At 38.2% G+C, this 12,538-nt stretch overlaps 1 protein-coding gene across 2 annotated transcripts in view; it reads right to left on the bottom strand.

Annotated features, from left to right (window-relative positions):
- LOC117420735 (serine-rich coiled-coil domain-containing protein 1-like) overlaps nt 1-12,538 on the bottom strand; it is a 651,306-nt gene that overhangs the window by 540,064 nt on the left and 98,704 nt on the right. For both annotated transcript variants that reach the window (XM_059026175.1, XM_034034306.3), the window contains exon 4: nt 2,748-2,838. In XM_059026175.1, the coding sequence (XP_058882158.1) occupies nt 2,748-2,838 (91 nt within the window). The remainder of the gene's footprint in view (nt 1-2,747; nt 2,839-12,538) is intronic.

Raw genomic sequence — 12,538 nt, forward strand, 5'->3', positions numbered from 1 at the left:
GTTAGTAACCATGGTTTTGTTGCATGTTGAATATGATAAAGGGGTTTTGTTAAATGAGATGTTTCTCAGTGGCATAAAATAAAAAGTTTTTTTTTTTTTTTAAAGCATAAAGTCGATTTCACCCATTCTCTGCTTGAATAAAAAAATAAAGATAAACAGGTAAATTCTTTAAAAAAAAAAAAAAACATCTATTAATCGTCGATTTTGCAAAAAAAATCGAATAGTAGCAAGCCTGATTATAGTATCTGGTTGAATTTGCTTTCGGTGTTTGATAGAGTACAGCCAAATCATTTTTATGTTTGCTTTACTACATTTTTTTTAGCATTGTTAGTTATTATAGTTTTATCTTGAGATTCATGTTTTGATATTGTAAACAGTTTAAATGGCACTTAATTATATAAATGCTGAGATGTAAATGGTAATGTGAAAAACATTTACAGTGCAGGCTATTTTGGATTATTTCAATTTTTGTCAAATAGAAAGCAAATATGTGTGTTTTTGAAGAGATTCCCAAATACTGTCTTTTGATTCTGTGCATCCAAAGACCTGTAATTAAACATTTTAAGAATTAGGCCTACTGTTTGGTATTCTGTCCTAAGCCAGCAGCTTGTCAGTCCCAAACTGTTGTCACATAAATTATATTTTAAATAAACAGGAAAAAAAATGTTAAATAAACAGGAAAAAAAAATGTTAATCTGATTATTCTGCCTTTATTGCAACTGAGGTGTCATTCAGTAAAGCGAAAATTGTAAAGGGGTACTTGAGCTGAAACATCCAGACAGAAGGGGTGCAGCTTTAAGAAAAGGTTGAAAACCACTGACAGGGGATAAAGTTGCATGCAAGTTCTTTTTCAATATTGAATTACCTTGTCAGTGTTCACTCATTGATTATATGGGGCATACTAACGAGACAGTATTTTTGTTTGTTTTACAGTATTTATTATACTATGTAAGAAAACCGCTAATACTAGAAACTCATCCAGATCTAGCAACCAGGTAATTTGTGGTAATAGTTTCCTGGAAATAGTTTTCCAGAAGAACATGCCGAATCAAATAAGTCAGTGAAAGCAATCTTAAATTCTGCGGTAAAACCTCTTAAATGTCAATGACATAAATAAGTCTGAGTATCACTCAGCATCAATAGATTATAGTTTTACCCATTTAGGATTGCCTTTCAAGTTTTTTAATGAAAGCTGCAGTGTTCCTCAATTCTGCATGTCCTACATGTATTCACAATGAATATCAATCAGTTTATTTTCTTTACTGCAGAATTGTTTTTGCTGTGTGGTGTGTTGTTTAGCTTTGTGATGCTGACAGCTCAGTATTTACAAAAGAGCAGTAAGTATTCAAATGACCTTGTAGATTAATTGCTTTTGATTATCTAATTAAACCAAACAGCAATTGTGTTAGACAAAAGTTATTTAAATAGTTTGAAGCAAAAGGACAGAGTGCCCTGCTGTCATGATAAATGAGCAGATCTGCAGCACATAACCCCATGACAAACCCTGACCCATAACATGCATACTGACTAAAATAAATGATACTCCTGAAGAGCAAATGAAAGAGAGCAACACTGGTGTGCATTGAGTAAATACGGTGCAGGTCCAGAGTGTAATACACATTTCCAAGCAGTCAAAATATCCTAGAGCCGACCTTTAAAAACTTTCAATGGTAAGTATGCATCAAACATTAGGTTATGTCTTGGATGATTTATAGATGGAAAATAAATAGTATTCATAACTCACATAGAAAGGTAGAGTATATCAATTATCTAGCCTATCTGACACCTGAAAAAAGCAGCACAAAGTAGAAAATGTAGTACTTCATTAAGATTCACCCTGCACATTCACTGAACTTAATTAACAAAATGAATTTCCTTGTTAATGATAAAAATGATTTTTTTCAACCAACTACAGTACTTGAAATGCAGTGTGCATAACAACTTGTCATCTTTCACTCCAAATTATTCGAAAGACTAGTTACTTTCACAAATCATTGCAGTGATTTAAAATAGCAAATTGGTTTGGTTACCTCAACTAATGTGTATTCCCTTGTAGTTTAGATTCACATTTGATCATTTTCCTATTTCAGTCATCACATCCTGGTGACATTAAAGCTCTCAGAATGATGTCTAAATGAACTGCAATCATGCATTGAGTTGGACCATGGTTTGCCCTGATCGCATATTTCACGCAGCTGGTGCAGAGTTAGAGTAGGCAGAGGATTTTGTTCAAGTTCATCCCAAACAAATCAATTGGGTTGTGGTGGACACTGAAGATGGCTGAATGAAGGTGGAGGAGTGCATTGTCATCTTAAAAGTAGACATCACCATCAGGGTGCAAGTGCAGCATTGTTGGGTGGACTTGATCCACAATGATGATTAACTAAACTTCAGAGATCACTTGTCACATCACATGATCAAACTAACTTGCCTTTTAATTCAGGATGATGCCATATTCAATCTGGTAACAGATCCAAATAAAGTTTATATCTATTTACCTACTTATCTATATGAGAGAGAGAGAGAGAGAGAGAGAGAGAGAGAGAGAGAGAATCCCTGCATTCCTAGTGAAAAAACAAAATGACCCCAAGAACAGAACCATCACTATGCAATTTGGACAGTACTGCCGAAATGCTTTCAGCCTTCATCTGACCATGACCTTCATTTGGGAATTATCTAAAATGAAGGCAGATGCAATAAAACTGTTTTGCTATAAAGTCCTCACTCCATTGGGCTTTGAGACTTACCAAAATGATGTCGCTGATCTTCTGGGATATCCAGGTCCAACATGAGGTCATCTTCATCCAGCTCACAGGAGCCGAGGTTGTTTAAGACATCCTAGTTGTAACAAGAAGGGAATATATATCAGAAAATACAAACTTAATACAGTTTAAGAAGACATCCATGGAAACTACCAAGGTCACTATTTTCACATGCTTTTAATATCTTTTTAATAGTGAAACTATTTTAGCAAGGGGTTCCTGTGGGGGCAATCTGTTCATCAGTATTTACATTTTGTGTCATCTGTGCTTGTCTTAGATTGAAGATTTAGCCAGTCTGTAACCTACTATTTTTATATCTATTTAATTATAAACACCATAAGGACCAGAGTTCAGCAACTGATGCAACAGTTTCTCAGTTTTCTAACTAAAAAGCTGTTAAAGAACTCAAGAGTGGAAGACTACTTTTACAAACCTGTTGCATGACTGCCATTTATTCCAGTAGTTTGCGAAATGTGTTGCCAAGTTGGATGGGCACAAATAATTTTTCACAGAGTACGATTCTTAAAGACTGTTCAATTGTTAATGGTATATGATCATCTTGTCACTCACATTTTGGTGACAGAACCCAAAGAGCTCCCAATAACACTTGAAACAAGGTGAACTTAAACAACATGCAGCATCAGAAGAGTGCCCTTTCCTATGTCTGTTATTTTGTGAGGGTTTTCTTTCTTAGCCCATTATGGACAATACCATTTTGCATGTATTATGATTTTGCACTCTATGAGAAACTTTCAAAGTGATCACTTAGCTATTATATATATATATATATATATATATATATATATATATATATATATATATATATATATATATATATATATATATATATATTTAACATTGTGATGAATCTTCAAAGTTTAATATCTTGCCACATAAGAAATTCAATCAACTGTAATTTGTATCTTTGCTGAAAGAAAATATTAATTAGAACCTTGGTTTCTTTTTATAATGTGTAAGAGATTAAGTCTTTTAAAGTAACCAGTTAAATAAAAAATGTATTTCATGAGGCAGGAGCCAGGCCTGCGTAAAGGGACTACTAGAATAAAGACAAAATGCTTGTGACTTAGTAATAGAATAGGGGTTTCCCCTTGACTACTCGGAGAACCGCCCTCGCGGAGGTGAGGCCGAACCGATCAACCTCCAGGGCTGGGAAGCGACGGACTTACCCCAAGGGGAAACTAAGGAAGGTCAGGAGGACAAACCAAGGTCTCCCTGGCTTACTGAGTTGTCTATTTGAGAAAGGTCAGACTGAGCTGACGCTCCGAGGCCGCATGGAAAACCAAGGGTTCTCCCCTCCTAGCTATAAGAGCCAACTTCAATAAGTTGAGTGAAATGACTCAAAAGTTGGGAGCAACCTTTGCTTTCCAAAGGGGGAGACTGGCACGGGTGTATAGATTATTATTTATTATTATTTGCTTATTTAGCAGACGCATTTATCCAAGGTGACTTACAGAGACTAGGGTGTGTGAACTATGCATCAGCTGCAGAGTCACTTACAACTACGTCTTACCCGAAAGACGGAGCACAAGGACAGCATGAGAATGGAAAACGAAATATAGTTATGTTATTTGGCCGGGGATTCCCTTTGGCCAGCGGGGAACTTTCCTCTCAGAGGGAGAGGCAACGTAGTCAGCCTCTAAGGTCAGCAAATGAGCTTCACTTGCCCCCAAAAGAGGACCCCAGCTCCCCACAACTGCGCCACCAATGCAAAGAGAGAATTTTTTTTTTTTTAATCTAATCTAACCGCTCGACGGAGAGGAAAAACCACGCCTTTTGTGGGAGGAAACCTCTGGTGGTCCTGGCAGAGAGATGGCCAACAACTCCGGGCATGCTAGCAATACTTTGTTTAGTGGAATAATATTGAAGATAGAAGAGTGAATGTAAGATTCCACCACTGAGGAAGGACTGGATGATTTTAATGATGGCTGCTGATGTTGCTGCACCTATATGGATGAATGGAACAATGCGATTGGGGAGAAAGGATGGCTTAGAATGAGCTGAAGACAAAAGTTGCAAATGTATGACTTTTGTTGAAAACCAGTTGGCTGAATGGAGGAATGGGTAGAGGGAAAGGTTGATCTGAGGGAGCCAGATGTCTGAATTGTGCAATCTGTAAAGGAGACATAGCGTCAGCAGTGTTATTAGTGACACCTGGAAGGTGTTGGGCTTTCAAAATAAAATTATTGGTAACTGAAATCCAGACTAGCTGACGGAGAAGTTGCATAATTAGAGGGGAAGAGGAACACCATTTATATAATATGAACAGTAGATTGATTATCACAGAAGATTAACCCTTTGCGTTCCACGTATTCAGCGCCTGTCAGGTGCGTCAGGTCTAATTTATTTTCACATGAGCTGTTTATTTTACACTTGCTGTTTAAAAGTAATGTTATTCATAGTAAAACAGGTTTAAAATGCACTGCATATCAAAAGGACACTCAGTACTGCATCTCCAGCCCTGCCCCACTCCTTGTTCGCTGTATTTATCACATATCTCTTCATAGTAGTGCATACTGATAAATCATCTCCTGATCAGGATCAGCTTCTATCGGCCTCTCTGGGCCATTGAAAGCTTTTCGATTTTTTCCGGAAAAAAAAACTACTAGTGTATGATGCCTTTTTGATGATGTCGGACAGGGTCCGACATCAGACCAGAAAGGAAAAATTGTAATGTCGGACCTGGTCCGACATAGGACCTCAAAGGGTTTTCTGCCAAAATGGGCCCCAAAATTAAAGCTGCAATGATGATAGGGAATACTTTGAGTATGGCTGTGGATTTACGCTGAGGAGGAAGATTGTTGATTTCTGGAGGCCAGACATCGGAGAAATATTGATTAAGAAAAAGTCAGCCAAAACTGATAGAAGAAGCATCCGTATGGAGTGAGAGGTCATGGGGGGCAGAAATGAAATCATCATAAAACAGAGAAAGGCTGTTCCAGTGCTGTAAGAGAGAGGACCACATCCTAATGTCTTTCCTGGCTTCAGCTGTAATATTAATGAGAGAGTTGAGATTTTTAGCTGTTTTAGAAAGAGCGAGAAGACGAGAAATAAATGTCCTACCTTGAGGAATGATGCGAATTGCAATATTGAATTGTCCCAGGAGTGAATGAAGGTTCGGTTTAGAAAGTAGAGTGGTTGGTCTCAAAAGATTGAATGAAAGAGCGAATGCATTCCAGTTTATCAGGAGGTAGTCAGGCTTCAAATTGAATAGTATCCAAAGTTATTCCTAGGAACTCAAAAGTGTGAACTAGACCGATGTTTTTCTCCTTTGAGAGGGGGACACCGACTGCTGAGAAGAGAGAGCTGAGCTCTAAAAACGCTTCAGCTGGAGGGGCTGATGGAGGAGATATAAGGAGAAAGTCAATAAGTGTAGCAGAAAGGGGATGCAATAAACATTGAGTAGAATCCAGCAGAGGGCTTCAGAGAGTGAATCAAAGATCTTAGGGCTGCTGCGGCATCCGAAAGTTAGTTTAGTAGCAAAGTAAAATTGCCCCTTCCAACAGATACCAAAAAAATAATGGAGAGAAGGGAGTATATGCCCTAACCACTACTCCACACAAGGCAGCAGTGTGGAGTAGTGTTTAGGGCTCTGGACTCTTAACCGGAGGGTCGTGGGTTCAATCCCAGGTAGGGGACGCTGCTGCTGTACCCTTGAGCAAGGTACTTTACCTAGATTGCTCCAGTAAAAACCCAACTGTATAAATGGGTAATTGTATGTAAAAAAATAATGTTATATCTGTATAATGTGAAATAATGTATAATGTGATATCTTGTAACAATTGTAAGTCGCCCCGGATAAGGGTGTCTGGTAATGAATAAATAATAATAATAATAATGACTCTGAAGGTGTCAGAAATATCTGCTTTAGATAACCAGGAATCCCGTCCTGATATTTTGATGGAATGGATAACATCATATATGGTGATGTAATAAAGAGAAAACTGATCCGAGGGAATGAGAGAATTAATGCTGCTGATAGAAGAGCCACGTGGGGCAAAGAGGTTGATGATAAGGCGCTTCTTGCCTGACATTTTCCTTGTAGCTAATCCAGTAGGATTAATGAAGAATTGAGGGAAGGGAGGGGCTGAAAACGGGCCCTCCATGAATCCCTTTGAGATCTTGGAATTATGAGAAAATCGATGACTTCTGGTTCTTTTATAGCAGGTTTTTACAAGTACTAGAGGAAGAATGGATGTATTTTAAACCAGTAGAAAAACCATTAATAAGGCCAGAAATTAGATAATTACAAAAAAACAATCGGGTGATATCGGGTGAAGAGCATCTGATAGAGCTGGGATGTTGATGGGGGTAGAGGCGATTAGTAATGATGAATGGCATTTAGATGGAAGAGGGCAGATGGAACATGAATGAGCATCGCCACAGAAACTGCACATTATGTAAAAAACTGCATTTTTTTGGAAATGCAGAATGAGGAATTGAAATTATTGCACAGCTGTCTGCCACCTGAGTATTTGATGGGTCTCCCATTGCTTGTTGAAAAAGCAGGCAGAGCTGAGAAATGGATAGAAGGAACTGCAGATGCATGATTCCAAAAAAAAATAAGTGTTTGAGAGTGTGGGAAGAATAGTTTGAGGGTGATGAGGAGACTGCAGAGGAGGCTGCGTTTGGACACAGAGAGGTAGGATGGGTGGTGGAAGCACAAGCCCCGCAAGCGTTACCATGGAGACCACTGAAGAATCTATTAAAGAGCTCAAGATCGGTTGAGATCAGTCAATCAGTTTATTGTTCAATGCTAACTTTGACTGAAAAGGCTTTATGAGACTCATAAAAAATGGTACTGCCATATCTGAATGAGAGAGTAACAATGTTAAGTAAATATGAGTCCAGTTCTTCTTGTTGGTGAGCATAAACTTCACAAAGGACATTGTGAAAAACAGAAAATGCAAGCAAAAAGAGTTATTTAGACCGCCTAGGATCCTGGATTTTTAAGTAACAGACAGATCTCCACAGTCAACTACACTGTGATCCAGAAATTATAAGGTTGCAATAAGAATAGAGACCAAATTAACGTCTTTGCCTTCAATAATATTGCGTCTCATTTGAGGAGAGAGAGTTATTATTATTATTATTATTATTATTATTATTATTTATTTCTTAGCAGACGCCCTTATCCAGGGCGACTTACAATTGTTACAAGATATCACTTTATACATTATTTCACATTATACAGAAATCACATTATTTTTACATACAAATACCCATTTATACAGTTGGGTTTTTACTTGAGCAATCTAGGTAAAGTACCTTGCTCAAGGGTACAGCAGCAGTGTCCCCCACTGGGGATTGAACCCACAACCCTCCGGTCAGGAGTCCAGAGCCCTAACCACTACTCTACACTGCTGCTTGACCAACTAAAGCAGAAGAGGATCTTGAAGTAGAGGCAGTTGCTAAAGTGACGATTGGCAGCTTGAGGGCAGGTGTGGGCGTGGCTGAAGCAGTGGGAGAAGTGATGAAATGGCTGCTGGTTCTAAGTGAGTGATTCTGTTATCAAGCGCATCAAGGCTATCAGATACTGCAGAAATGGAGGTGGAAAGAGGATGAATGAGTTGCTTGATATCGTTAAAAATCTGAAAACTTAAATCAGAGGAAGGATCAGATGAAACTGAGAGCTGAGGTGTTGTGGTAGCTGAATCAGAAGTGAGTGGAGACTGTACTGTGGGGACGGAGTGTGAACTGACAAGTTTGGATCTCTGCTGTGCCTTTTGAGGGGGAAAATAGGCTCAGCCAATATGAAATTGCAGTATGAAATAAATAAAGCAGCCCGATCGCTTCCTATTCAATGGGCAATCCTTTTTTAAACAGAGCTTTCAAGAGTTTGTTGATGGGCCAATCTTTGTAAAAAAAAGTTACGCTGAAGAATCATCCTGAGGTCTTGATGCGTTTAGAGCGATGAAGAGGAATGGCAGTGGGCACAGCTGGATAAGCAGAGGTTGAAAGAGCAGCATTGTCAGATGTAGGAGAAGCAGGACGGGTGGATTTGTTTGAAAGTTTTTTTCAGTGGATTATTTGTTGGAGGAAGGAGAGAACAATTCTTCATCTGAGTCAGATGAAAAAGAAAGCTGGCTTGGGTGTGTAGTCATTTTATCCTGATTGAAAATAAAAGTTTGCTCTAAGGTTGGTTCTGCAAGTCTCCGTGGTAACCGCAAACTGAAAAGCAAGATGAGAATTAGGAAGCTGGCTATGGTTTAAATAGGGTGACTGACAGGTAATTAAATGTTGACTGACAGATGCTTTAGCGGGATAAAATAGGAAAGGAGTCCTAGCTCCAGCCACCCCCCCCCCCCCCCCGAAATACACTAGGGAACATGAGTTTCTTTCATGTTCCACAAAGATTTTTGTTCCATTAAATTTTATTAAACTTGAATAGCTCAACTAAATTAGCGTGACATCAATCAAACATCAAATTTTAAAATGTACTTAACTAGAATTGGCTTTCCATTAATCAACATCATGTATGTATTAACTTTTATAACTGATTAGCGTTAAAAAAAAATTATTATTGCAAGCAGATTCTCAAATATACTTTCAAGAAATTGATTGCATTAAAAAGTACACAAACCAAAATAGTTTCTTTATCCCACACTGGAGGAGAGTATGGCCTAATCTTCCATATATATATATATATATATATATATATATTTATATTGAAACCGAGCTGCAACTCTCAGGTTTGTTGCCCCTTTAAAAACCACTGACCCGACACAGGAATTTGCAGTTCAGCGCAGTTGCGCACTTTTATTTATAAAAACAAAATACACAAAACAAAAACAAACACCTAGCTCTACTCGAGCAATAACTAAAACAGACTGCAACCTAAACTATAAAACAGGACAGCTAAGCTGTTTACCTGTTAAACAAAAACAAACAAAAACACAGTTTTTCACAATTATCAAAAGGTTTTACTCTACCTTTCGTTTAACTACGGCTGTACGCACACACGCACGCACGCACGCACGCACGCACGCACGCACGCACGCACGCACGCACGCACGACCACGACCACAAACGCATAGTAGGGCTTATTCACATAGCAGCCCTGAGCAAACTGGCTGCTTCCTTTAAATACCCTGCACCTGGCTGTAACTTACAATGGTAGTCAGGTGCAGGTGATAATTAAACAATAAAATAAAATAAAAACATTTTAGTTTGGCAGGGAGATTTTAACCTTCCCCTTGCCACAAACACACATTTCCAGTGTGAAGGGCTCTCTGCCTAATTATTATATATCTATCTGTAGTGTATATCTGTAGTGTGTGTGTATATTTATATACATATAGAATGGCTCTAATATTTAATGAATGTCACCTGCCTGTGATTAGGAGGCAGGTATATTAAGGGCAGAAATGTCTGTGTGAAGGCAAGAGGCTGTTGGTAACAAAAAAAGGTACTCTGTGAAACCTTTGTGTGTGTTAGAGTGTTATTGAAAACTTACACTGTTCAGTTTCCCTGGAAACCTCCTGGAATACTCCAGTATTATTCCACTAACTCTGTGGATGTCCTGTCCCCATTTTTGGGAAATGTGATCATTTTTTTAAAGCCAGTGCAGAAACAATTTATTATGTTTTACCGTCTTCTTCCAAGAGACACTGTAACATGCTTTTAGTTAGTGTAGAGACCACTAATGTTCCAACACGCTGTGAGATTGTGTCAGTCCCCTGCCTCGTATTAATTCAGTTTAGCAGTTTACCTGTGCCTACCAGAAAAAAGGGACAGTGGCTTGAGAGGATTTATTGCTGGCTAATTGTTTAATTAAGAATGTAATCATTTTAATTGACAGTTTGGTAATTACATGTGAATTACAGACTGTGTGAACTATGCTGTGAGTTTATAAAGTCTTCAAAAACTGTGAATTATTGTATGACGATAGATCAGGGCCCAGTGTCAGGGAAGGTGCCAGGGGTGCACCTGAATCCAGGCCCAGCCTTTGGGGGGGCCCCGCCCTGAGTCAATTTTTTTTTTGACTAGACATAAAAAAAAATATATAGATGCCGTCAACTGCACTCATTAGAAAAAAAAACAAACAAACATAGCAAGGTATTGGCAGACTGTCAATCAAAACACAAATTCAAAAATCACAGCTGACAGATTGTCTATCTGGAGGCGGGATGCGGAGCAAGCGCTCTAGCAATAGGTCAGTGTTAAGGTCATGTGATTGTTCTGCTGGGAGATGCGATACTAAGGCCTGAACAGAACTGGACAATCTGATTTGGCGAAGCCGTTCCACCTTCCTGCCGTGGAACATGTTCTGCTTGTTCGGTCGAACAGCCCGGTCTGCTCGGAGTTCCAGATACAGCTATGGCCAAATGTTTTGCATCACCTACATTTTTTCTTTTGTGGATTGAGACATAAAAAATAAAATATAGATTAACGTAATTTAGATGTTTGATTTAACATCGTGTAATCAAAGAAACTACAGAATGATATCGCAAAAGTCTACCAGAAGCCATAATAATAGTACAGTATTTCATGTTGGAATGGAAAACTACAAAACGGTATGTAATGCAGTATGTTAACGTAACATTTAATTATATAGGGAGATGCAAAACTTTTGGCCATAGCTATACTGCTAATTCACTGTATTTTACAGGTAAATTACAACTGTACTTGCAATTACTGGTAAAATAAAAAGTAGCTTCGATTTACGATGGTCTGCTTTGTCTACTCTTAACTATTCTCCACTTAGACATATTCCATTTCAAAAAGACAGAAAGCATACTTGTTGAAGTTATACTGTAGATATAAATAAATTGGACAAACAATTAGATATGGGATCGAAGAAACATAAGATGAACAATACCATATAATGGTATTAAAAGCAAGCAACTGTTTTCAGACCAAAAGTAGATCTGATATTTTAAATATTGTTCCTGAATTTTGATTATAGAGCTTTGTTTGTGGAGTTCATGCAATTTGATTAAACAAATAAACAAATACAATCAAATAGTCTGCTGTTGGGTGATTTATATGTTTATTACTGACTGCTGCATCACATTAGGAATAAAAAAGGTTTTGAAGCAGACCTAAATAAAAACAAAGAATATGTTTTCTAATACTGACGGGGAGTACAGAATTTGCTTTCCATTTTAATTCCAGCCTAGAGGTATATCACATCTATCTGTGAATATTTCCAGCTACAGCACCTAGGGGTACCAAAAAAGTAATGCTATAATAGCATGCTAATGTATGTTAAAACAGAATTACTGTACAGCTACATTTTAGATAAGAGCAACAGCAACATGAGAGAGGCAGAATAAAATGAAAGTATTGAGGACTGACAACTTTACTGCATTGTCCTTCTGAAAAAAATACTTAATCAGTATAGCAACTGTATTCCATTTGTATTGTGAGCGGTACATGAACAGTCCATTCCCCACATGAATATACAATTCAGCACGGAGAATCCGCACGGATGAGATGTATTGATTGCAATTGCAGATGGTTTAGTGAACTGTGATGGACGCTCTGGACCCGATTACTCTGATGGGTAGTCAGGGTGAATAATAAATTTGGCCGGAAGCCTCGTCCATGGGTGCGCAAAGACTACCTGCGTGAGGCCGGCTGAAAAAACATGAACAGTTACATGCATCCCAGTGCTGCAGCTAAGAAGTGGCTATGAGCCACCTCCCCACAAAAGTCGAGGCCGCCAAACTATGAATGGAAAAATAATAATGATTAACACACCACACAATATGAAAAATGTAATGAAATTGACTGCACTGGGGGAAAGAGTCCAG

The sequence above is a fragment of the Acipenser ruthenus genome, chromosome 1, assembly GCF_902713425.1.
Source record: "Acipenser ruthenus chromosome 1, fAciRut3.2 maternal haplotype, whole genome shotgun sequence".
In the NCBI taxonomy this organism is placed as follows: domain Eukaryota; kingdom Metazoa; phylum Chordata; class Actinopteri; order Acipenseriformes; family Acipenseridae; genus Acipenser; species Acipenser ruthenus.